Here is a 27,599-nt window from a genome sequence, read left to right on the forward strand (position 1 = left end):
GTCTTGGTTAATACTCTGACATTCAAGTAAAACTGTCTCATTTATCAACTGGCTTTAATGCATTTGGCATTACTCAAAAGCCAGAAGCTTCTGCTGCAGATGGAAACTTATTAAAAAAAAACAGCAGTAGCATAAGGAATCAAGTCACCAGCTGACCTTAAAGAAAATGAAAATCCCAAATCCTCAGTACAAAAGGTTGGGGTTTTTTTCCGTTACCTCTCATATTTTGACTTTAAAAAAAGATTAAGTGAATCCTTTAAACTGATCCTAGGGGCAATGCAGTAATTTTATATTAAATACACAGTACTATTTAATGTACAAAAGTAAAGAGAAAAAGAAAGAAACTGTTTCTGTCCCTTGCCATCCCCTGCTATTTAATGATTTATTGAACTACTGCAGTGAATATGGGACAATTTCCCAGTCTTCTCCATCCAGAACTGCACATGGCATTTCAGCCTGGTCCACTCTGAAAAGATCAATTCCTAATCTTCAAACCAACTGCAATGAATGGCCACGAGGATAATCAGAAAAAAGACTCTGAGCTTGACTTCAACCTGGCAAATTGAAGGCTCCCCTAGGCACGTCCACGCTAGCATTTTCCCTTGGCTCAGGAGGGGCTTTTTGAAGCCAGTCTCCCCACTGCCCTCACTGACCACACTGGTCCTCACCGCCAAGCACCCTGAGGGCTGGCAACCTGCACCCTAATTTGGGTTAAACTAACCCTTGAACTAACTCAAAAGAAGCAAAGGCTTGGTACCACCTTGCAGGCAGGCAGCCCTGGGCACCAGGCTACAGCAAGGCCAAATAAACCCCCAAAACACTGTCCACCACGCAGCTGCTTTGCTTCTGCTGCTGGGCACAGACTGCTACCAGGGACACAGCCAAAAGGGAAAAGCTCAGGGCACAGGAAGGCTCCCAGCTAAAGGGTCATACTCGCATACCAAGAAAAGGGTATAAAGCATCCAAATGAGTTCAGAAAACATCCAATTTCTGTCCTAAGCATCTAAGCATAAAGTCCTGCAACAGCCTTTCGTAAGATCAGTGGGGAGCGAGGAAACCTAAGCTTGTGTTAACGCAGGGCTTGGTTTATTCATTAAAGAAATGATATGACACAGTGGCCTGAAAACTAGACTTGGACTTGCAAGTTCTCTTCCAAAGCAGGAAATTACAAAGCGGGGAGAAAAATTCAAACCCACAAGCACAAGCTATTGAATTGTACTATATTTCTGCTCTTTGCCCAGGGAAGGAGAGAGGCACGCAGCAATAACAAACCCTCACCGCAGATAAAAGCCCACAATGAACTGGAGCAAGGCAGTAATTGACAATTCCCTGTATTTTGCAGTGCCTCTTTGTCTGGATTAGTCATAAACAGCATCAATAATCTCATTGGAGAGAAGTCACTATTTCAGTGTGCTCTTCCTGCTCATTCAGAGGTGGAGACATTTTGCACCGCTGTTATTGATTGAGCCATGCGGTATTGGCACCACTCCTTGGCTGGTAAGTACAGCTTATCAGATTCCTGATAGCCAGGCTCACAGCTAAGGAGAAAGGTTAAGAGTTGTCATCTCTAGTGAGCATGAGAACATAGAAAAATTGAGCCACAGTTTGTTTTACCAAGGTTGCATGCAAAAGCTAACTAACCTTTACAGCAGAACAGAGGGGGATGATGGATAGAGATTCAGTTAATTCAGATTTTTTTTTTTTTTCTTCTTAGGGCTTTATATGGTCATTTATATATTCAATACTTTTCATGTAAAGGCAGCAGCTAATAGCAAAGCTACGAAGTGTAAGACAGTTTCCTATCTGGGGCAAAATGTTTAGATTTCATTAGTTTTGTTTTTCCTGTCCTCTTATTTTCGGTTGTTCTATTTCTTCTGCCCAATTATCCTCTGATTGATCTGGGTAACTGAATAAGTAATAACTGGGGAGATCATTTTCACAATGGAAAGAGTGGGATGAGGAACTGCATCAAGGAATTTATTTTAATCAGAACAAACAAATGAGGGCAAGAGCACAGAGTCTTCCACATCAGGACACAAGCCCTAGTAATGTGAGTTGGGCTTGCCAACTTCTGCCAGGGCCCCTTAGCTGGAAAGCAGATTGCTTGGGCTTCCCTTCTGAAAACACATCACATTTCAAAGCATCTCGAGGAATAACAGCACTTTCCACAGTTCAGAAAAGAGGATCTGGCAATGCATGCTTAAGACTGAATAAAACCTCCCATAGCCACCCTCCAAAAGGGAAAAACAAGCTGAAGCAGCATCAGGAGGCAGATTGGCCTGTGCTACCAAGTCACTCCGAGGCAAGACAGACCTAATCAGCCATCTTCTGCCAGTGTGCATGAACAGGCACCCACTGTGCTGGAAAAAGTGCTCTGCTCCGACTGCACGCAGCTCTGCAGCAGCCACCGCAGCGCTCAGATGAACGTCAAAATGCCCCTGGCTACTGCCTTGGCCACGATGGCTAAAGCACGAGCAAGCCCTCATGTACCCCAGAACAAAAAGCAGCTAAGAAGAGAGAGCAGTGTTATCAGAGAGGCACCCACCAGCTGGCGGAAGCTCATACTCTACTTCCAGCACTACCCTTTCGCCCACATTTTTCAGCAGGCTTATGATCTCGTCATGCCGCAGCTTGGTCAGGTTAATGCCATTCACCGACTTGATGTAATCCCCGACGTTCAGCTGGTCACTTCTGCAAATAAAGGGGAAAAAAAAATAAAATAAAAAATGCAGTGGTAGCACAAAGACTCTGCTATGCTCAGCCAGGACATGCCTGGCAAACCTTTGGTAACTGGAGGACTTTCTGAACAAGCCACCCATGTTGGGCTGATCTTAGCTGCTTGATTGCACGTGTCTGCTATCAGAAGGAAGTGCTAAAATCACAGCCATCTATCTTTCCCGGTGGCAAGTGTTCAGATCCGTACATACAGCAACAATCACGGTCTACGTGTTCACAACCTCCCTTTTTGTTCTGTTCCCATTCATGTAGAGCAATCAGTCAAAGAGAAGCACACCAAGAGCTGTCTGAAAAAAATCCAGCAGGGAAAAAGAAAACATCTTTCCCTTTGCCTGTTTACTGCAAGATTGTTCAATTACTCCTTCCCTTTCTCTGCTTCTTAGAGCTTTTCTTCTCCCATTCCTTTTCTGAGCCAATAACATTCCTCAAACACTCAGTATTCAGAACAGATACAATATTAAACCACTTAGCTTGATCAAGATGTATTGTACCATGCAGCTCTCCTGACAAGGCTGCCTAATTTCACAGAATCCCAAATATCCCTACACAAAATTTCAGAGCATAATTGCACAGAGCATGGGAAATAACTCAAAATAGAAGACGTCCTACTTATTGAAGCAACAACTTTGCATTTCGGGCCACTTGAAAAAAGGGAGTCGGGGCCAACTATTTTAATTATAACTATATTCATTCAGTAGCTAGACCATGCAACTATTCCTCTCCAGTTTTACTGTGCTCTCTGCACCCCATTTCCATTTCTCACCTTGCAGCCAGTCCTCCCGGCCTCAGATTAGAGACTCTTGGCTTTCCATCTTTGTCTGTGCCACCTGAAATGGTTAACCCGAGGGTGCTTCCTTCCTTCTTAATCAGCTCCACGATGGTGACCCCTCTGAACTCCTCTGAAAGATCAGGAATAAAGACAAACATCTCAGTGAAAGGTATATTCCTCCCAATCCCAAGGACACCCTTTTCCTACAGGTGGTGGGGGAGAGCAGACCTGGGATGATTTATACAATTAGCTTCCATTTATTTAAAATGAAGTTGTGAAACAGAAGTGTGTCCTGGTGGACCAACAGCAGTGGAGGAAAAGCATTTGCATGCAGGTCTTTAAGGCAAGACCAAGCAGGATAAGGCAGAGGAGTGAGAGCTTGTGAGAGGATAAAAACTTTGTGCTGGAGGCGGTGGAAGGACTCAAACCCAGGGTGATGGGATCCGGGCAGTGGTCCAGGGACACCATCTCAGGAATTATGATATGGAGCAGGGTGGGTGTTAGGAAGGCTGCATGTCAGGCAGTCACAGTTACCAGGTAGGAGGATGCTGTGGACCTGCAGTAGCTGCCTGGATGGACAGAACAGGGTGTCTCTTAAAATATTGTGATTAAAAACATATCATGAGACATCAATACAGTTGGGAGGGAGATAACGAACATAATGTGGAGAGGGGTGGGATCCTGCCATCAGCAGGGGAAGGAGGGGGAGGCATGACCTTCAGTCGCTGGCAGCAGTTTCCCCACCCATCTGCACCCGGTCTATGACACACTTCCTCCATGTTAGCCACCTCATCTACAGCTGGAACTGAAGCTACAAGCCACTTTTACAACACAACTGGCTCCACTGCCAGCCATAATACACATGGCAGAGTCAGGTTTAGGGGTTGCACACCCCACACCTGCCGCACCAGTATCACCTCTTTGTTTGCTGCAGGCAGCATACATTTTACCTTTCTTTAGTCCAAGACGACACTCTTGTTTGTCCAGCACCTATATATAAGCCCAACCTGATGCCAGTTTTGATCCTATTACAGCTCACGTTTGGGTTTTACAAAAACAGGGTCCCCAAACTGCTTCAACTTCTGGATTTGATATGGAGGAGGGGAGTAAGATAGCAGGTGAGCCAGCACCGGCCCAAGGAAAACCCAAGAGCTCTGCGGACTTGGCAAAAGGCAGCTCCACATTAATCCACATGACGGCACTCGCACCTTTAGCTCAAGGGAGGACTAGCCCTGGGGCAAATCAGATGACTTTCATGCCTTGCCAGAGCCTCCTCTACGAAACTTTTGCAGAATTTGCTTACAACATGATCCATCCACCTCCACTATCCCTGACGTACTGAAATCTCCCACAGTTTTACAGGAGGCAAACAGTGTCCCTCACACAGGGTGCCTTTTTCCAAAGTTGTGCAGGCGAAGGTGGCGATGGGCATTGGCAGCGCACGGCAAACAGCAGTCTCACAGCTGTGGACTAAAACCCACCCTGCAAATGGCCCAGGAGTTTGTTTGCACAGCAAACCCCACCAGGCTTAAATGAGATGCTCTATTTGGAGAGGGAACATTTGAAACCTCTTGCACACTACCATTTCCAGAGCAAGGCAGGGTGTCTTAAATAACATATTGACACAGAAGATCTGTGCTGGTGCAGGGCTTCCCCTCCCCATCGTCTTTCACTGAGAGAAAACACGGTGTCGTTTGGCACTGTGGTGCCTCATCACTAGCACTTTGCTCCTTGTGTAATGCCACCATGACACCAGAAATTGCACCTCGCTTCAAGTCCCTCCATGTACTACTACCTGTTTTGTAAAGCACTTCCAAGAATAATCCGTGCACTTGATTAATGCAAGTGGGGAACCTCTTTGCAATCTAGCACCAGTCTGGAAGGCATTTAGGCACTGCTGGGCTCCCATTTAACGTGGCACTGGCAGCTTGTTGTAAAACGTCAGGTCCATAATGCTTCTGCTCTTTAAACTCAGTTTTGATCCCTTGCCAACTACAGTAACTTAGTTTTCAATTCACCAACCCAGGATCCCAGGGGCTGACAGAAACTTTGTGGGGGCTCCCCGCTGTGCTGGAAGGAACACCATCCGGCACTATCCTGCAAATTTCCTCTCAACTACAGACATGACTGATCAACACAGATGGTGCCGCAAGGGGAGATTATTAGCTCTTCAATGGGGTTTAATTTTGATCCTTGGTAAGTGTTTAAAATGAGAACTCCCAGAGTGCAATTACCCATTGTTATGGGTTCAAGGAGAAATCACTGCTCTGAAAATAGGCAAGTCCCTGAGATCAATCTATCAAGGTAAGCAATAAGGGATTTTGACCAATGCCTCTATAAATCTACTGCTGCTACCAAAGACACCCAGAGATGTAAAAGTGAGCTGGTTAAACAGGATCTGGTGCTTCACGACATAGTCTAAGTGCCATACGACAGTAGTCTTGGATTTCTTCTATTGGCATATGTGCTTGGATTTTGCTACTCAAAGCATTCCAGGGTAGGAGGAGCACATGTGAATTTTGCCCTCCCTGTCTTGAGCTGGGACTGCTGGACATACTGGCTTTTGTGAGCGAGGAGTCAGCCTCTCTCCATCAGGGCTGCGGTACAGTGGCAACGTGTTGCAGAAGCCCCAGAGGATGTAGAATATCCCCTAGGAAAATTGCTGAATGATGAAGCAGTAGCAAAAGGTCCCCCCATTTCCTCCCCCATCCCCTACAACACACAAACCTGTGACTGGGTCATTAACCGTCAGAAGTCAAATTCAAACCTCAGGCTCTATTAGGAAGGAGAGGGGTTGTTCAGAGTAGCCCATCCAAACCTGCAGGTGTGCTGCTGGCAGACAAAGCCCAGCACCAACAGAGGCGAATCTACTACCACTTCTCCACTCCCTCTTCAGCCCCTGGGGGTGTTTCTGCAGGGGAAGATTTATCTCACACAAAAGTCTGCTGTGACTGACTAAATATCAAAACAAACTTAGTCACACATGGGAAATACGAAGCTTGCCAGACACTGCCAGTCTCCCTCCCTCCGGCGAGCTCAGACCTGGCAGCTCTTCTTTCCTCTCTCCTTTGCTGCTGTTTTCCTCTTTGTGGGTGTCAGCCCAGCACAGGACCCAGCCCCTTCCTGGCTCCCTGTAACCACCACCAATAGTTCCATGCCAGACTGTGATTGCACCAGTAACGTAACACTTGCTGAGAACAGTTACCACCATCCATTTCTGCCCTCCAGCAAAAGCCTGGCTGATAGACGCACCAAAATGGGTGGTTTTGGGGGTTTTACCCATTTTAGGGGTAGCCAGGTAAAGTGTAATGGATGCCCCAACGTTTTGGAGCGGGAACTAATCCTCTCCTTTACCTGGGATGCTTTGCCTCCTGGAGACCAGGGCTGCGTCCATCCCACCAGAGTCCTTGCTCCCCTTCGAGTAAGGGCCATCGTCTGTGAGCAAACACAGAAGCTGAAATTAGTACCAAAAGCAACAAACAACAGAACCAGAGCACTTTCAAAAGTTTGTCCTGGTGACACCGGAATTGGGATCACATCTGTATCACGGACTGTAGGCAAGAAAAAAACAGCCCTGGCTTTGCACTGCGCTGTGTGGGCTATCTTGCTTCTTAGAGAGGGAGGGAAAGAAACAAGAAGGCAATAACATTATCTGATTTATTCCTTTTGGAGCTAATCCGTTAGGAGAGAACAAAATTCCCTTACTCCTGTAATTATGTGGAACAGCTGAGGACAGAGAAAGCTGTAGCATTAGTCTCACAAGTTTTAAGCCTGTCATTACGCTTGTGAAGAAACTTACGGTCTTTGGAAATGGAGTTATACATCAGGACACTAACAGGGCACTAAATCACTATACTTGAACGAAATTGCCTATTCTTATAGATCCCATTATTTCAAAGTCACATTTTCTTGTTGCTGTTCCAGCCTCTGTATAGAGAGTGCCTTCTCTTAAGTGATTTTAAAAAAAAAAAAAAGTCAGAGAAAAGAGAAAATAGTATTATGCACTATAAACGCACCGTCCAGCATAAGTTGAAATTTAATTTAAATATCTTTGTATTATCCTGTTGGAAGACTCCTATATGGTACAGAAGTTATTTGCAGAGAAGGCTGCATGCTTCTACAGATTTCATTGCCATCCATCTAAAATGTCTATTTTTATGGCATTTCCTAAAAAGCTGGCGCTTTTTCGATCAATAATTTCCAGTAACCCTGTAGTACCAAATAACTCCCATTCTCAGTGACCACATTCCTGGATTGCCCTTCCCAATTTTTCAGTAGCTGTGAAGGTTTAGAAGTTGTACATGATAGTATAAATATGGGTTACTGAAAACCTTATCCATTTATTCCTGTCCACAGCCCTTAAGTAAGTTAAATATACGTTACAGAGAAGTTTTTGTCTCGCTGTGTACAAAGGGAACAACAGCTTCTGTTCAGCCCCATTCCAGACAGTGGTCTGTACACAGAGAATCAAAACCAATGCTCAGTTTGCTGGCAGCCCACTTTCCCCACAAACAGAAAAATGATGGTGTAAACTGAATCACGTGGGTTATACTTCACCACCAGGAGAGGAATTTTGCTCAAGGGCTTGAACATTTTTTAGAAGTAAAATGAAATAAGGTTCCACCTAATTTCCAAAAACAGCAAAAAAATTAAAGAATTCTCTAGTTTTAATCCCTGTTGCCCCAACTGAAGTAACTTCACAAACTGACAAAACTCAGTGAAAAGTTTGGGCTGACTCAAATCTGCACTTCCAACCATAAAAAGTTTCAGCTGAAAAATAAACACCGTTTAGTTTTTCAGCCCAAATTTTGCAGCCCATAGAGAGACAATGTAGATATCCAGAGTCTTCTCCTGCGTCACCTTGAATGCTTTTCCATCACCACTAAACTGAAGATTTCTAAAGAAGCAAGGACTAGCACTCGGCACGAGACCAGCACCAAGCTATCCCAAGCCACTGCTGCCAAAACACATTGAGCCTCGACCTCTGTGAAACAGCGGAACAAAGCTCTGCCTTCCAAAAAATAAGGGGAAGAACAGGTAGGATAAAACAGCACTGTCCTGACCATGGAGGTCTTGTAGTGTTCCTCAATGCTGACAGTGAAAGCAGCAGCACTTGGCTAGAGAATTACAGCAAGCGCCAAGGTAAGCCCTTGATTTCACATAGGTGCTGGTACAGCCTGGCATCAACTCTAGGAGCAGAAGGCTTGAAAATGAAATCTGCCTTTTTAATAGCAGTGGTTCTTTGGGTGATGGGGAGGCCAGGGCCAAGGTTAATCTGGGCTTAATGACTCTGGAAAGAAGTTTAATTTACTTGGGACAGTTTAGCTCCAGCATCCAATTTTTTTTAAAAAAAAAAAGCAAAGCCTTATGCCATCTCCTCTTCAGTAGCTGTTTGATAGTGATAAAGATTCAGAGCTTTCAATCACTGGTACTGTTGTCCATGTTCATCTTAATTTCTCTCTCCAGAAGGTTTTTCCTACTGTCTTGCCTTACCCTCTCTCTGTTGCCCCATGCCTTGCAGAACTGTGCAGTCACAAAACAGGGATGGTTTGGGAGTATAGAGCAAGGTGGCATTTCCTGGGGGAACAGCAGGACAATGCCAATCCAACTACTCCCTGCCCACACCACTCAGCCCAGCAGCTACAACCCCCCTTTATTTCTTTCCCAAATGCAGCAGCACGTCGGAAGAGGAACCCCAAACCAGCAGCTCAGGATACTCAGCATGAGGTTGCTTTTTCAGCCTGGAGGTAAGTCTGCAAAAGGCACCTGCAAAATACCCTGGGACATGCAGGGCTGGAGCGTCTCAACGCCACCAGAGCATCAGTGTGCCTTCGGTCACACAGGAGGCTGCGGATGGTGAGGACCACCCCAGCACGCAGCCACCTTCCACGTGAGAGCGTTGCTGCCAGCTCTGACCTCAGGTAACACGCTCAAGGCAGCAACATTCTGCTGCGGACGGGATCCCTGCATTCCTGGGAAACCACGCAGGATGGTTCGAAGCCAACTCCATCATCTGCTGGCAAAGTAAAGCAATCAACCATCTGCTTCCCATAAACACATCGCCCTGCACCAGACAGCCACCAGCACCCTTCCACGCTTTGTTGCCCCATCACAACCCCAATAAATATTGATATGAAACCCCAGTTCGCTAATGGGTTACCCTCCCTACCCCAATAACTGTTGGCAGACGTGCCTTGGCTTCCATTTCAGCAAGCAACCAGGTTGTCCCTGCATTAACAACAGCTTCCACCACCAACCAAGTGGCAAGTGCAGCGACCGGAGCCGCAGTTGCTGCCGGCAATTAGCAACGCACCCCCCGCACAGTCCCGCGCTGCTTCGTTGACAGCCATATCAGCCGGCAAATAATTAGCACCGTGGCTTTCCTTCCTCTATTGCTTCTCCCTTCCAAACTCAGTTGATTATGCGAAAAATGTTTGGGTTTTTTGCTCATTATCTGGCTAAAATGTTTGAACAGGAAAGGAAGCTGCTACACGCCGCCTGCCGAAGTGTGAATTGGCATTTGCTTGCATTAGCATCCCTGCCGTGTGGCTCTTTGTTCATTTTCAGCCGATTTCCTGCTCTGCCACTCAAGCTGGTATTAATGGAGTCACTTTTTTCTGAGCTGCTTTTTTTTTTTTTTTTCGGGGGGGTGGTGTACTTTGTTTTTTTAAAAACATAAATTTCTTCTTTAGTCATTTCTCCTGCCTAGCACAGCATCGGTTCAGAGGCAATGCTGGGAACTAGCCTGATTGCTCAGTCGGCCCAAATCGCAGCACCAACCCAAGCACTGAAAATTCATGAACCTCTCTACTCCCTAAAATTGGGAAAATAACTTTTTTTTTTTTTTTAAGCCTGCGTGGGTTCCTTTTGCAAGTAATCAGTGCTGGAGCCATTAGAGGCATATTTTTCAAGCTTTTTCTCTCACACCAAGTGGGCCAAAAATTTTCCAAAGGAAAAAAATTGTGTAATTGGTGATTTTCAAGCAGCGGTGTTAATGCTGGCTCTAGATCTTTCAGAAAAGCTCACCAAGTACACAAGACCCTCAATAAAACTGAGAGCACAACACTTTCCATATATTGGTCCCATGGGAATCTGTGACAAAATAGAAAAGTTCCTATAAGTTCTTTGACAATAGTTTTTGCCATTTTAATGTCTCACTAACACCAGGGAAAGAAGAGCTCCAGAGTCCCTACCCCTGCACACATGACAAAGGTCTCCTCCCCTGCAGCAGCAGTGTTTTACAGTAGTATACGTCTCATGTGGTGACAAAAAAGAAAAGATAATCCCATCTCATTCCCTCGAAAACAAACTTGACAAATGAAGGAGTAGGAAAAACATCTCCTTGTTTTAGGTGAAGTACCAGGGGCAGGAAGAAAGGAAAGTCAGGGCAAACTCCAATATCCCACCCTGCTGCCAGTTAATGGCAGCTCTCAGCAGGGCCCGTAGCCAATGGCACTTCGGTGGCTCTAGTGCAATGTGTCACCTCCACCCAGGGCACTGTAATATTTTATGCTGTTTGTTCCTGTTTAATTGAAATTGTGCCAGTAGCATCCTGGTTTCCAGGCAAGACAACTCAGGAGCTAAAGACCCTCACTGGAGGCACCATCCCCTCGACAGGCAGCATGGAAAGTGGCACAGATTTTCCTAGGAAGCATGAGGTGGGAGGAGAGGTCAGCAAAATACAGGTATTTTCCCACTAACTTTCACCCAAATAAAATAAAATTGTCAGATACAGTCTTCTTTTACCTCTCCCCCAGGGGAAACCCCAGTTGGGACTGGGGGCAGCGCAGCAAGGAGCAGCTACTGCCCTACAAAACCGCTCGGCTACGCAGCCAGGGCCTGGCACAGGAACACTTCAACTGCAAGAGAGGTGGCCCAAATGGGACCAAATCTGCCTCCTGAGCGAAGCAGGCAGCTCAGCCTTAGTAGGAAAACACCCATTTCCAGAAAAACCTTGTTAGGCACAAGGCAAAGAAGGAAGTTGGGAGGGGCAGGCAAAAAAAAAAAAGAAAAAAAAAAAAAAAGAAAGGTGAGGGAACATTTGAACTGTTTCATTGCCTGCTCTTGCTTTACTCAGGTTGGATTTTTTTCCCCATTCTCTGTCTTAGCATCTCACCACTGAATGTATAGCCTGGGAAACCAGGCTCCCTAGCGGCAAGGTGCATCATACTGGGAGGTACTGGAGGGGCACTAGCAGCAGCAAGAAGAGCAAGGACTCGGCAGACATTAGTCTCTCAGCAGTTAATTAGCATGGGGTTGTATAGCCAGAGCTCTGCTGCCTGTTTCATATATGCCATTTGGCACCTCAGCTCCAGCGATGGCCGTGGGGCCATAAAAATGTCCTGTCACCTGCTCTGTCACCAGCACAACCATTTCTCCCTGCTTTTTTACACCACTTAATGTTTTGGGGATTATTTACTTCTACCCACTATGTTAGGGGAAAAGACAAGAAAGGAGAGGGGAATAACAGTTGTTAATAATTACAATCCAAACAGGAAGGGAATAAAGCCAGTTAACTGGGGGCATGGAGAGAAGTGGATCTGTGCAGTGTCCTCCCTGTCTGCCCGGGCCTGCAGTCTGTCCTTCTGATAGCCACCCACCCAGTCTGTGTCTTTGGGCTGGGTTGGGTTTTGGTGGGTTTTTTGGTTTAAGATTAAGAACTGGGGTGAGACAAGTTGCTCTACAAGCTGCAGAATTTTAATTTCCTGATTTCTCATGGCTGTGTCTAATGTGGTTTCTCTTAGGTCTAATAGTAAGCTTGAATTTACGTCCCCTGCCCTTGTATTCTCACTGAGGGCACAAACAGGAGTCTCTCCTCTAACCAAGATGCTTGTTTGCCCAGTAATCACCTAGAAGCCAGCTGACTGATATGCAGGGGTCAGATGCATACACTTAAATCAGTCTTAACTCCCAGGAAATCCAATTCTCTAAATTAAGGATCCTTGAGCTTCCTGAATTGTTTGACCCATTTGTTGAACCCTCACCAAGGTTGACTTGCTGCCTTTCTGAGACACCACATCAGCTTCCATGACTTTCATGGAGCCAGTGGGGACGTCCTGGGCCAAATTCTTTCTCTGTGGCAACTATCAGCAAAACCAATCTCAATAACACCACAACTTTTCTTAGCTAAATTCGCAATGGGATGTGAGCAGAGGCATCGGGATCTCCTGACATCAGTTGGGTCTCAAGCCAAACTCTCTTAAAATAGGGAAAAAAAAGCTTCCTCATAAAGAGCACTGATTTAGGAGTTCATTATCGCTGCCAGTAGGCGGAAAAAGGAAGGATTTTTTCATTTAGAAGATTTATTAGTCTATGTTATTAACAGAGATCACCTCTTAATGAAAATCGGCATTGGCTAAATAAGATTCTGTGACAATTAGACTTGCTGTCTGCAAGTTGTTCAGATTCCTGTATTGCTTTAAGACAGTTCCCGCAGAGAAAGTGCATTAATCTTGTGGGAAGACCAAGAGGTAAAACCTTCCATTTGTTTAATGGAAAAAAGACAGTTGGAGACAGTTATTTTGCCATGGGGTAATTGCACTCCTTGTTTAGAGAAACGAATACGAAAACAGCATTAAGAACCAAAAGCTGTTCATGCTAACGCAAGCTGGTATTTTTTGCTAGAATAAAAGCATGAGGTTAGAAGCAGGAACTCAAATGACTAAAACTAAGTGTGATTTGAACCATTTTGAGGAGAGTTATTTCTGTAAGTCAAGGGAGGCATTTATCTGTAGTCAGGTAAAGAGCAGTCAGGGGTATGTGAGAGTGGGTCAGGCAGCTAGTGATGATTCAAACTACAGCCTCCGGGGAGCTAGTCTTCAAGGCCTGGGATTTTAAAGATAACTGAGTGCCTGAAGATGCAGACATGTACTTCAAAAACAGACTATAATAATCTATCTGTATCTTTAGGCACCTAATCACCTTTAAAAAGCTGTCATATTACTAGAAGGAGGGAAGGGAAAATGAGATGGAATCACATGCACCCATTCTGAATCTCAAATTGTTATTTAGTTCCCAAATTACACAGCCTCCACTACAGCCTGGCCAGAGGCTGCACCATCATTAGAGGAGGACAGTAACATAATCCTTCTCACCTCTCCCCAGGCTGGCACTGCATGTGGCATCACACCCTGTAGCATTTTATGCACCAGTAATGGGTTTGGGTTTGATTGCAAGGCTCTACACAACCGAAACTCCAGCACGTCCCCCTCAGGGCAGTTTGGGTTATTTTAGCATGGCCGCAGCAGGTCGGAGATGGCTGTGTCAGCTCTGCATGAGAGCAGCACAGCGGTGGCCTCCCATCTTCAAAGCACTTAGCCTTTAACACAAGAGACAAGTAGATCTAGAGAGACTAGGACAGGGAAACAAAAAAGCCCACTTTTGAATACTGTTACAGATTGTGTGATTTCCTGAAACTACTTAATTACGGAGTCCAGCACAGCCCAAGAGCTCTTCCCGTGTCGCCGCTTCAGGCAAGAGTCTCTGTTTCCATGAAGGATCCCACCTTCCTCAAGTCTTCCTCAGCAGGTGGCTTGAATTTTCTTCTGCTCAAGCAAATCCAAAGCTCCTTAGGCCCTTGGAAAATTTGTACATGAGTTCATTAAGTCAAATACAGATGTTCACTTCTTTTCCCATCTCCAGAAATGCATTGCTCCAGCTCTGTATCAGAAAAGTTAAAGAAAATAACTAAATAGAACCCAAATCGATTAAAACATCTGCCAGTAATGTCCAGACTGCTTTTCCTAGAACACTGCAAAAGTTAAGCTAGAGTTCATGATCCTGCCCTACATAAAACTGGCTGAAGCATGCAGCAACAAATATATTAAATCCTTAGGCAAGACAGCCCATGCTCCTGTGAAGTGCTTAAAAACAAGAAGAAAAATGTCACTTTTGCTTTGGGATTCTGCAGCACAATTGCATTGTCATGACACTGTTTTGCTTGCTGCGTCCAAAAAAGCCCCCCAGTCTTTAGAAGGCCCAGTGTTTTCTGGCTTTCTATTCTCCAGGAGGTGGGGTGGGGCGTTTGGAAATAGGTGGGTGAAAAACTCAGAGCCCATCACAGATTTCATCTCCGCCTCCATCAGCACAGGAGGTGCTGCACCTCCACCTCAAAGCGACTCTCTCACGGGAGCCACTCAGACCCAAGCAGGGCTTTGAAATGCCTCTCTTCTCCTTTGCACCAGGAAGACTTAAAAAAAAAATTTCCCCTTACCATTCCAACTCTGGAATGGACCAAGTTATTTCAGCAGCAGCCCCTCCCTGATTTCATAAATAGGCGTACCAACAAATCTGGGGTACAAATGCCTGTTGTGAAGAGCAACTGACAACAAACCCCCTCACTGCACATATTCCTGAGTTACATAGAAGACAAATAAGGGCTTGGGGAAACGTTTTCTCTTCAACTTCTCTTAACACAAATTTCCTAAGAGCACAGCGAGAGGACAGCCATGCCATACAATAACTGTGCTTTCTGCAACAAAGTCCTCGCCCTAGAGACAATGACAGAACTTTCTCCCATTTTCCCAGCTACTTCTGGTGGAAAAAAAAATAAATCTCAAAGAGCGTTATCAACCTGCTGCCAGTACCTGTCGGCCCCACTGCGACGACGCTGCACTCCCTTCCCCAGGCTGGGAACATGCTCCACTGACTGCAGCTTCTTGTGCCGTCAGAGGTTTTGGTGGCATCTCCTCCATCCATTTGTGCAGTCATTGCTCCTGGCATCTGAGCCAGGGAGAACTTGTCCAGACTTCGAGGTTATTCCAAGAGGAAGTTATACTTCTTAATTTCCTCTCCCTGATACAAACAGCATGAAATTCATCTCCCCACACTCTCCACGTCTCCCCTTCTTTTCTTCTAAAGCCTGTATTCATTTATCTACCAACTCTTCTAAGGCGTGTATAATTTCATAACCACCTGCTGCTTTATTCACAGGAAACAGATCTATAAAAGATACAATAGCCTATTGTTCAATAGAAAATTCTGTGCTTTGTTCTTCTATTTTTTTTCTTTTTAATAAGAAACCAAAATTACTTTTAAAGGAACAATTTGTTTCTAGCAACCATTTCCAACCAGAAATTATGTAGATAGTTATTTGCATAGCAGTAGCCTTTATGAGACATGAGCCAGAACACGCCTCTGTTATCAAGCAGGTTGGCTTCCAAGGGATATCAGAGAGTATTTCTTCCCCTCCACAAGCCCTCAGCAGATAGGTAACACTGATGGAAGAAGACTCTTGCTTGTCATGGAGAAGTGAAAAGAGTTTCAGCATTTAGTAAACAAGTAAAAGATCTAATTTTTGTGTGTGTGCACACGTGTACAAAGCCCAGAGAGACAGGCTTTGGAAAGCTATAACTTGAATCAACTTTCACAGGATATTAAACATCACCCAGGGACTGATCCAAGTCCCATCTGATAAGAATAAACGCTGGACCCGACTTGCAATGCCAAAATCTAGTACTCCTTGTGCTTTCCTTAAATACGTGACGTTCCATAAAAAAGCATAAAAGGGGAAGAAATGAAAAAGACATGATTTAAGAATCTGCAGTCAACCTGCCATTCCACTCATGTCTTTTATATACCAGAGACGTTGCTCCAACGTATTGTCTGTCACCCATTATTGCTTTGGAAGCCAGTGCAGAGGAACTTTATTTATCTAATCAGCGCATCTGAGGGAATGTGCGATAGAGGACCTGGAAGCAGTTCTTAATTTCCACTCAAGCTGTACTGAGAGATGGAATCAAAAATACTTGAAAAAGTGACTAGAATTTTTTATTAAACCCAGCTCCATTTTTCTTTTGCTTGATTTTCTGTAAAAATTAATTTTACATGCTGTCTGCACATCCATCCATCTTCGCTGTCCTGTTGCACCTGTGAAACCCAGTGGCCAATATCCCTCAACCTTGGGGGCAGACAGAGCAGCCTGAAAGAGGATTAGAGTCCTGTAACTTTCATTAAAATTGTGTTTTGAGTAAGAAAGACCCAAATTATTGCTCTCAGCAAAACAAAGAGCTGCTGTGCAAACCAGCTCTAGACCAGCTTCACCACTCGTTTTCCTTTGCATGGCACAGAGGAGAACCAGAGATATTGGATGCAAAACTGTTGAAAATAAGCGTTCTTTTGCTCTTCTGCTCACAGAGGAGCTTATGTTGTTCTTCTGAAGTAACATGTGATTTCTTTTCTTTAATTTAAAAATATCAGGGACAACTCTTTCTCCATTCTGGTGAGGATATGCTTTTGAGTATTGTTAAGCTTATTAAGAGCTTCTTGAAGGATAGCATAGGCTGGGTCTGCAGCACAAAGAGCTTTTCCAAACAAAACTCAAACATCATCACTTTTATCCACCTCTTCCAAAGCATCCTCTAAAAACATCCATACCAAAAAGGTCCCTTTTCACTCAGTGAGCCTTCTCCTGTTCACTTTTCTTAAGCACTCCCCAGCAAGATTTAAATTTCTAGTGTTAAAGAATAAAAATAAAGTGAGAAAGGGAGAGAGACTTCCTTTCTTGCAATCCCTCTTACCCTCCCGGGCATTTTCAGACAGCTTCATCAGTTTATATTTATGAACGACCCGGTGGCAGGGGAAACTATGCAGTTTCTCTCCCCCTTGCAGGTCACATTTGCACGCACAGACACACACACACATTATACGTGGTAATGTTGTGCACTGGGGACAAGAACAGTGCAGAAACCAACTCAATGAGATTATCATTTCTCAATGGTTCTAGTGCCTGAAATGATGTTATTAAAGTTACATTTTCCAGTCAATCTGGCAATTTCTCTTATTAAGCAGCGTAGACTGTACTGGGGAGAGTCCAACAATAAGCTAGGAAGATGAAATATTGCTGATATACTGATTGCGTTATCTGAAGAAACTACCTTTCAAGAGTAAAAATTAAAGACGAATAAGATACATTTTCAGACTGATCTTTCATGAAAGTTATTCAAGTAAGCAATTGTAATATGGTGAGAAATGACCGATAAAGTCTAACATCATTCCCAGGGAAGAATGCCTCTCTAGATACAACTGGGTTTATTAATCCATGCAGCAGGCAGCAGTAAATCCTAGCTAGTAAGGGAATACAATTCCCCCTATTAACTCCACATAAGCTTCCAAACTTTTTCTTGAATATGGAGATGGATAAGAAATGCAGCCTGCTGAATCCAAACCCTGGGGATTTCCCTTCTTTCAAGCACCAAATGCCATGCTAAGTGACTGTGGAGTGAAATCAAATAAAAAAGACAGCTCTATTGCAGCTTTTCAATGAAATGAAATTAAATACTGTCAGTTTATTAGACGTCAGCACTCATATCACTGGTGCCACCTAAACCTAGCGGCCACTATTACCTGCTTGTTTAAAAACCCTGGAGTTAGTCAAAAAGCGAAAACAAGCTTTGTTTTAATGAAAACCATCATGATTGCTTTCACTGCACAGGGTTTGGCATTAAGCTGCCTCCCAACTGGGAAGGTTTGTCAAAAGATAACACCCAAGCAGGCAAAAGCTTTTATTTTTGACATATATCAATAGTTAAAGCCAAAAAAATTTATCAATGTGCATATTACAAAATATTTTGTCTTGGGGTTTTTTTACTGTCTTACCTAACGCTGGGTTTGGACCCACAGAGGTCCAGGGAGGAGATGGGAGGACAGGACTCAGGAGCCATTGGCAGTGCCAAGAACTGAGCACCCTCATGCGCAGCCTGGGTGTGAATATGCAGCACAAATCAACAGCTTGGGGATGACAGAACAGGCAGAAATCAGAATTTCCACCTTTTGAAATGGAGATCAATTTGCTACAGTGATAAGAATAGTAAATTCTTTGACCTATTTTGCCTTTTACAAACTCCCTTTTGGTTCCTATGATCTTGGCTTTAAAAATGGTACCTGTTGTCTTCCATCCTCCAAGATCTTATAAAAGCACTGTCAAATCAAGAGGTTGTTAAATTCTCAGAGAGGGAAGGAGTTTAGGAAGCACAAGGCAGGGCTGTATTGAAGAGAAGGGGAGAAGGCAATCTGATCTGGTGCATGAGCATGGCAGGAGAGCACATAACACTTTAGTGGAGAGATAAGAGAGCCAGAATTTGGGAAGGAAAGCTCTAGAGATTCATCCTAGATGTTAGAACATCTAGGCATGTTCTCTGTGCATGTCCTCTCCACTGAATGAGAAGAATTAACCTCCTGAATATTGTGTTACAGGGTGCCTTGTCATGATGGATGGGCATCTTTCTAAAAATCATTTGGCACCCCTTAGGGGATTCAGAGCACAGTTCACAGTAACAGGTCTAAGGTCTTTCACCTCTATTATGCAGGGGGATAAACTGGATTTTGAATGGCTCATTCGGGCTGAAGACAATGCAGCCTTCAAAAAAAAAAAAAAAAAAAAAAAAAAGGTGAAGGTGCTATTTGGGCTGAAGTTGGCTGAAAAGAAAAATCACAGTTCAGTGAAAAGGTCATTTTTGTCCACAAGAAGTCTTTTCTGTGATTCTGGCCAGCTCAAAGCTTGAGATCCCGTCTCAAATGAAGCAGGAGGATACATCAGTATTTCTGCAGCAGAGACAAAAAGCAATGAGTGCCCAGGTTCTCTGAATTGCCTTTTCCTGCTGAAAGATGCTCAATTTCAAACAGAGGAAAACTGGAATACCCACTCCCCAACATGTACACCAATGGGAAGAGACAGAGCATGAGTTTTGAAATAAAAGTGGGAGTAACAAAAACTATCATTGGATATCCTTCAGTTTGTAAATTAGTGGGTTGAGACAAGAGTTTTTTCTTCTGGGCTTTGCTGCAGGTGGGTAACTTCTGCCAGTTCAGTGGTGAAGTAGCCAAGAGCAAACCTCCTGTAGCAGGCGGTAGATAGGGCAGAGGAAAACCCACTGAATTCAGATGAGGTGGCAACAAGACACCGTGTCAACATTCAGCCTGGTAATCCTTTTTGAAGAGAGACTCACTACAGTTGTAATACCTTTTTTTTGTTTTACTCCTACAGCACTTCCAAGAAACCCCATGTTACAGAAAGAAATTACGTGCTTCCAAAGGCATACATAAAATTTTAGCACCCATGCTAAATTTACAGCACGCAACGTGGAGAGCAAGTAAGAGTGGTTAACCAATCTTAAGGAAACCTGCTAGAAAATATAACTCCATGGATGAGGAGTTGGGGAAAACCCCCTCTTACAGTGAATCACATCCTGCTTCTCTGCTGATCTCCAGAAGCAACATCAGTTTGACATGGGCAACCCCTGTACCAGCAAGATTTAACAAGGGGTGGGCAAGGGGAGCCAAGCAGCGCTGTTGCGAGAAAGGTCACCCCGCCACTTCACCAGGTTAGCACCCTCTCTCTGCTCCCAATTACAAGTCTGCTCTTGCTCAGGGAAAAGCCCCAGAAAATGAAATGAGGAATCAAAACTGGGAGATTTGCTGTGCCAGTTCAAGAGGGGGATGAGATTGAGACAGGTCCGTGCGTGGTGTTAATCAATCTCAGTGCCAACAGCAATAAGAAAATCCTTGAAAACCACAAGAAAACAAAACAAACAAACCAAAAAGACCCCAGGCAAATCAGGCAACAGAAGAGATGTGTTTCAATGAGTAACATTTAATAAAAGCATAAGCCAGGGCTCAAGGGGTGGACCAAAAAAACAGATCCATAACAAAACCTAAAGGATGCCATCAGCACTAGCATAAAGAAGTCCAATAAACTATGAGAAGCAGATATCAAAACTGTCCACAACCTCATTTGCTACTGCACTGATCTTATCATCACAAATAGGTTATAGCTTCGAAAGGAGCTATGACAAATCAGAGCAGCCTGGTGAACCAGGACAACCCTGGCTAAGGGTGGCCTGTGGCCAGGTGCATGCTCAGCCACAGCTGCAGTGAGGTGACAAGGCTCAGGGGCTTTGCTGGCTGGGAGGAGGGAATAAACCAGCCTGACCCAGCAGAGAGCAGATGGAGCAAGTCCCCAGCTTTCTTTAAAGCAAGGGGGGCCTATATCTTCAACAGCTTTTCCATCATCCCGTGGGCCAGGGCACCAAGGTCTCTCACAGCCAGGTTTGCCAGTGACGCTGCAATGGGGCAATCCCCCAGCTGGAGCCCCCAGCTCACAGTGCAGCCCCAAGGAACCCCTTTTAGGAGGACTGCAAAGACAACTAGTACTGCTGGAAGATGGCATCGTATGAGAAGATTGCAGTAGGTTGCAAATCAGGTGCTTTATCCTGGATTTGCACCGCATTCTGATGCAAAGTGCTTAAAAGCCAGTGGGAGTCAAGAAATAAGGAAGAAGTTCCAGACAGCATTAACTATTTTAAAAGAAAGATTTCCGGCACCCCATTTAGACTTGTTTCCAGCTTATCCATGAAGCTCTGCTAAACCTTACTAAGACTTAATTCCCATAAATGTGATTCTCCCCTCAGTGTTTAGCTAAGTAGCAATGTTTCAAAAAAAGTAAATACCAAATCGTGGGAGTTGGATTATTCATTCATGGGGTAAAAGCCATTATATATGAATATATACAGATGTTCCCCCTTCATGACTGATCTAAACGTATGTAGATTTTAGACTGACACACAAACCATCTATTATGCAATGGCCTGGGTACGCGGCTGGGCTGCTTTTATCCTCGACTATGTCAGGAGGATTCACAGGAGCTGTGTGAGAGATGGAATAAGCTTAGAGTTAAAAGCCTAAAGAAAAGTTTAAGCAAGAGCCTTGCTTAAAATGAAAGGAGGGAGGGAGAAGGAGAGAAATCAAAGAGCCAGGGAATATCAGATTTAGCTGGACAACAAGATGAAATAAGAAAGTTTCAAAGCTTGAAGTTATTTGATGTTGGAACTGGTGTGGTTTGACCCCATCAAACCAGCTGTTAAAAATTTCCCTGAATTGCCCATTAAATCTTGCTTCCAACAAGCTCTGCTGCTGTTTTTGCCCCACTTCTTGCTTCCCATCAAGCCTTGCCTTGGCTGCAGACTCTGCCGACATCCCATCCTCCAAATAGGCTGGTGTCCAAGGATCAGCACAGCACCACCGCCATGAAAGCAAACATCTGTTTAGTATGAAAGACGGATAAGACCCCGCTTCAGCAGAGTTATTAATATGCTCCAGCTGTTTTATGTAGCTGCCTTCATATAAACTGTCGCGCTGGTTTCCAGTTGCTTCACACTGCATGGGTGATGCTACGCAGGTGGAGAACCCAGTCTCAACTATAGCCAGCATAAGAATTCCCAAAAGGCATGGAAACTCTGGGTGAAAATCTGAACAAATTGCTGCAAGCTGGGCTCTGCCACCCTTGGAAAGGCTCACAAGAGATGCTCACTCTTGTGAGTACCTGTGAGCAAGTGGGGACAGCCTTGGGATTTTCACACAGAAATCCTGCTCTGTGCAGAATTCCAGCCCCACAGTTCTGTGGGTTAATTTTCCCTTTGGGTTTGTTTATACGTTTGAAATCCAAAATCATCCCAGCCAAAGGATTAGCCAGGAGTGGGGTGCCAACCGCAGGAGCCACAGGCTGGGGAACAGGGGACACCGGTGAAAACAGCACTCGCAATTTGGTAAGAGCCCAAGCTCTCCTGAGCATCACAGAAAGCCACGGGGACTGGCTCACGGCAGTATCACGCCCAGGACCGGGAAAAAGTCATTTTTGCATTGCTCTAGGCAGATACTTGCTCCCCCTTTGAACAAGGGTTGAACCTGGATGAGACAGTGCAGAGGCACAGGAGGCCCCCCTGGGGCTGGGCTGAGCAGCCCCCAGCAGCACAGCTCTGCCTGTACCCCCCAGACCTGCCTTCTCCCCACACACTGCAACCCGAGGCTCGGCATGTTTATACCTAAACAGGGCAAATGCCTGAGAAGATGCAACACGCACCTGAAAAGATGCAGCTAGGAGTTTTAAGGCTTACGGAGGATAAGAAGTAGCAATGAATTTGGGGAAAAATCAGATGCAGCTAAAGACCTCAGAGTCTCAGGAAAAGAGGAGACTCATGTGATAGCCTTTCTGCACTCAGGAACACAGACCATTAAGTGTAATGCTTCACATTATGCTTCCCAAATACCCACTTAATTTTGATTCAACAAGGCACTTGTGCTAATAAAAATTAAAGCCAGCAGGTTCTGTCGAGTGTGTAATAGATGTGTGGAAAAGCAGCGTGTTCAGGTATATCTAAAATTAACTACAAATACTAAAACTGACTACTTTCCAAACCTCAAGAAGTCTGGGGAACGCTGCAATCACTGGATGCATGCGTGTGACAGCAGGGTCCTGTGCAGGTGCCTGCCCAGCCCCTCACCACACCGAGGGTCCTTGGGGTTAGCGGGGAACATCCTGGCACCAGACACCTCCCGTTCCCACCGTGCTAACCTCTAGATGGAGTCTGGATGTCTCCGGGAACAGATATTGCCAAGCACTTACCTCTTGCCACTGCCTGCCAGACCCAAAGGCAGCTGCCAAGTGATACACTTCCACCATTATTGCACAAGTATGAATGTCTACGGGTCTATCCCCGTGCAAGAGAGCTGAGTGTGTGCACAGAGAGATGAGAGAGAAGAGACTGGCTCCGTGAACGTTAGATACAGCAGATCCATTTAATGATTAAACACACATGATTGTTTGCTTATAAAACGCAGTGTCACATAAATCTGCTAGGAGCTAATTGCCTATTATAGCTCGTGGTACTGCTTGAGTCGGCTGCTGAATGATAAAGGGACTTTTAGAAAGGAGAGAAAGCCAGCAAAGCTCTGCTCGCTCGCCTCTGCCGCAGCCTCCGAAACGTTTTGTTTTCCAGTTCCTGCAAGGTGAATACTTACCCCCCCTCTAAGTGATGGGGTCCCTCTGCCAAGCTCACTTGAGGGGAAGGTAGGGGGGAAATTGAAACACAAGGGGGTAGAGGAGTTGCTTTGATCCTTTTTTAAGTTATTATTATTAATAACCAACTTCTCTTTGTACTCACAGGTATGAGGTTTGCAAGTCACCTGGGCTGTTTGATCCGGATCTATAATATATACCTGAGCATCTTCCCACTGATTTCCCTGGATTTCAGGGATATCTCTGTGGCTCTATCCCGAGGCCCCGTCTAGTCCATTCGTTCCTACTTCACACACAAACACTTGATCCCCATGCGTGGCTTTGTTGCATGCTGCAGAGGGGTTGGCTGAGGATGAACCTGCAGAGAATCTGCCCAGAGATCCCCTCCGTGCCCGGGGGGTTGCGGGGCTGCAGGTTTGAGGTACTCCTGCAGCACAAGCAACAGAGCGCAGCATTTCATGGCAGGAGGGAACACAATCTGTTTACACAGTAGGTTATATAGGAAACATATTATGTTATTGACAAAAAAAACCTTTAGCAAAACACATACATTCATCTTAAGCCAGGAGTTTAATCCTACCCAAATGGCACTGTATTCCACAAAGAAATTATCCTCTATAAATCACCGGGGCAGGAGCAGGCCACGTCCCTCACATTTCAGACTGAACCATCCACTGCCGTAACGACCCCACACGGATCAGCAGTCCTGCCAACAGCGGGAAAGGAGAGGATCTCCACTGAGACCTTGTGGAGAAGCAGATTTATTGCTGGGACAACTCCACTGAGGCTGGCGGCACAACAATGGGGACCTGACAGAGGTTTGACTCAGGCCTTCATCATTTGTATGGTTGTGCATATGGTTGCTCAAAGACAGAGGAGCAGATCCATGACTGAGCTTGGCTTTTTGGCTGAGAAAAGCAGCTGGCTGGAGCTGTGCCATCCCACCCTTGCTACAGCGAGAGCTCCCGCAGGGCAGGGGATGGATGTGCTGGACCTGTGGGCTCCCCAGGCACAAAGAGGGCTTGGAGGAGGGAGGAGAAGCTGGGAAGGAAGAGTTATTTGGGATATTGAGCAAGTCAGTTTGCTCAATAGCTGCAAACAACTTGGCATACAACCTCCAAAACAGCAGCAGACACCAGACCAGGGCCCTACCTCCCTCCCTTGGGGAAGAAGAGGATGCAATGAAGCAGAAGGATGCAGCAAGTCCCATTTTCATCCATACACCAGGGCAGCAGGGAGCCAGATCTTACTCTTACCAGCACAAGTTCCTGCCTCCCAGGACAAGAGCATATTTATCGTCTTTGTAACTGCTCCGCAGCCCTTCTCACCTTAACACCAACATTGTTCTCCCCAAACCTGAGCCAGCTCCTTACAGCTTCATTAGGATGTACCGTGCGAGTGTTAATCATACACTGAGACTGGAAGCTAGAGTACTGCTGGGAAGAAAACCGCAACCCTTCTACCTCTCTAACATGATTTCATGAACCTGCACAATAAGAAACAGATCAGTTGTGAGGCACGATTTAGTGGAATCATCTCTTCATCACTTAGCTATACTAAATAATTTACAAGGCCATTTTGAGACTGACATGCAAAGCAGTTTAACAATGATTTAACAAAAAAGTATGATATCCCATCCTTTCATGGTTTCCAGGTGTTGGGACCAATTTACTTCACAGCAATTTTAATTTCTGGGCCTTTTTTTTCCCTCCTCCCTACAAAAACCTGCAGCTGCCAACTATGCTGGCATCTACAGCAGCTAGGAAACGAATTTCCCTGTGAAGCAAATTCTTCCAGGATGAACTGAATGAAGGCAGAGCTCATAATTGCACATTACTGAAAACATTTCTGATAAAAAAATTGGGGAGATATTTTTATCCACATCTCCAGTTGAAAATTGCTGGGAAAGATGCTTTTGAAAAGCCATCATCTCCAAGCATGTAATTATCAGATCCTTGAACAAAAACACACGGTCAAAGGAAAAAAAATACTTTCATTGAAATAAAAAATTGGGGATGGCAATTGTTGGGAATGGAAGGAGATAAATTCTTCATCCTGTGTGATTCTGCACATCTCTTAAGTTACCAGACTGATTTGTACATCCACAGATTAATAAATTTGGCAGCTGAGAACGTCAAGCTTGGTTAGTAATTTTTTTTGTTATGAACAGAATAATAATAATATTTTTAAAAAATCAGAAGCAGACTGGCAGTCAGACTGTCACAGAACCAGAATTTCCTAACTCCCACTTAAGCACGCTTGTCTTGAAACAGCATTCTGCCACCTTGAATAGACAGCCGTACAATGACCTGGGGGTCCTATCCTATCAAGGCTTAAGACCATGCCTACCCTGATGGGATTACTCACACGCTAAAAATTATGCAGTAGCTGAACTGACAGCTGAAAAGAGCCTTAAATGTTCTTATGCCTGCTAGCATTCAATTGTCAATTGATGAACATTGCTAAATATTTATTTTTGCTCTACTTTCTCTCCTCCAGTTCTGCACCAACACCTCTTCCTGATTATTATTACTTGTTAGCTTTAATTGTTTCTTTTGTTTGCAGCACCTACACATGCCTAAACACAAAAGCATAGGCACGCTTCCCTCTAAGCTGTCCAACACCTTTTTCTGACCTTCTGGGTAAAATTTCATATGATTTTCATCCTTAAGTAGATAATATCACAAGCAATAAACATTGGCATTCACACACAAGCACCAGTTTTAACAGTCCATTTTCAAAATAAATCAAATCCTACATGCCCTAACATATGCAAACGCTTTGGCAGTGTGGTTATCTTTGGCTTATATGGATTAACAAAATACAACAAACGTTATAAAGTAAATGGACATAAAGCCAAAAGCAAGGCTTAACACACCACATGAAATTCAGTCCCCTACTATGGGTCACTCAAAGCCAGAGTGCACCTCTTCCAGCGGTAATGAGTTTTTCTTAAGCAGGTTGGCAGGGAGGCAAATGTCTGGGCTAGAAACTGGACTCCAACTGTTAGTGCTGGAAAGGAAACCTCAATGGCAGTTGTTCAGCTGACACTATGGACTGACATTTTTATTAAATCTGCCTGGCCTTTGCTTTGAAAAACGTCTTTCTACTAACAAATGTGTACTAATGAGATGTACATGAGCACAACCTTTTAAGAGGAAAACCTCTGTAACCTCCATACGGGAGGGGAAAAAATGAATAAAAATATAATTTCTACAGGCCATGAAAAGTTGTAGGAAATTACTTTAGTCTTTTTTCTGCTATAAAAAGTAATTTTGGTGGAATAGGTCGTCTCTAGAAAAGAGCAAGAACTCATTTCCACTCCACAGATCAGCTCATTAACACTTAAGACAGTCAACAAAACTTTAGAAATCTGGTCACTGAAGTCCTAGTCCCATCAGCAGGTTTCCTTATGACCTTATGGAAGATGGGTAAGACATCACAAGACTGCAGAAGAGCAAAATGCAATGTTCAACTTGAAAAAAAAAACCAAAACAAAACAAACAGAAGTGATATCAGAGCAGGGGTGAGACAATGACAAATCCATCACCTCTTTCAGTTCCTGGAACTGACCATCTGTGTGTGAGCTGCTAAAAGAAGATGAGGAGGACTAACTGCAAACCTGGATCTACCACAAATAAGTCATGTCCACTCAATTTCCTTCTATGACAGAGCAACATTTCTGGATAGACAGAAAATGCAAGTTGTTATATCTCAATTTTAGAAATACTTCTGACACTGTTTCACATGCTATTTTTATGTTTGGGAAGTAGGATACAGATGATTATGAAGTGTATGCAAAACTGATTGGAAAACCACACACTGAGAAAATTCATCAGTTGTTCACAATCAGAAGGGACGGATGTATTAAACGAAGTTCTGCGGGGGCCCATCCCCAGTCTGGTAAGACTCCAGGTTCTTGTTAAGTGACCTGGATGATTGCAGAGAGATTGCTCTTATTAAGTTTACTGACAGCCACCAGCTATGAGGGACTGGAAGCAGTCTGGGAAGTAAATTTTGAATCCAGAATGATTCATACATGTTTGAAAAAACAAATATACAATTCATGCAAGGAGTGTGCAAGCTACCAGACCTGGGCAGGAATAATTAAATGATTAAAGGATGGGGAAAAACTATCTAAGTGACAGTTGAAGAACTCTTCAGATACTGTGGGCTGCAAACCAAATGTAATTCCACAGTGCCATGTCATATGCAAGAAAAAATAACACCCTGTACATATAAAGGTGGGTATAGCCTGCAAGATCTCTGAAATCATCCTTTCATTTCACTCAGCACTGATAAAAG

General features: G+C 44.5%; 1 protein-coding gene across 1 annotated transcript in view; it reads right to left on the minus strand.

The window, feature by feature from the left end:
• Positions 1–27,599, minus strand: part of GRIP2 (glutamate receptor interacting protein 2) — a 293,425-nt gene that overhangs the window by 55,827 nt on the left and 209,999 nt on the right. The window contains exons 2-4 of the mRNA XM_074835669.1: positions 6,860–6,940; positions 3,500–3,635; positions 2,546–2,691 (exon numbers count right to left, since the gene is read on the minus strand). Coding sequence (XP_074691770.1) covers positions 2,546–2,691; positions 3,500–3,635; positions 6,860–6,940 — 363 coding nt within the window. The remainder of the gene's footprint in view (positions 1–2,545; positions 2,692–3,499; positions 3,636–6,859; positions 6,941–27,599) is intronic.

Source organism: Strix aluco, chromosome 11, assembly GCF_031877795.1.
Source record: "Strix aluco isolate bStrAlu1 chromosome 11, bStrAlu1.hap1, whole genome shotgun sequence".
Classification (NCBI taxonomy): domain Eukaryota; kingdom Metazoa; phylum Chordata; class Aves; order Strigiformes; family Strigidae; genus Strix; species Strix aluco.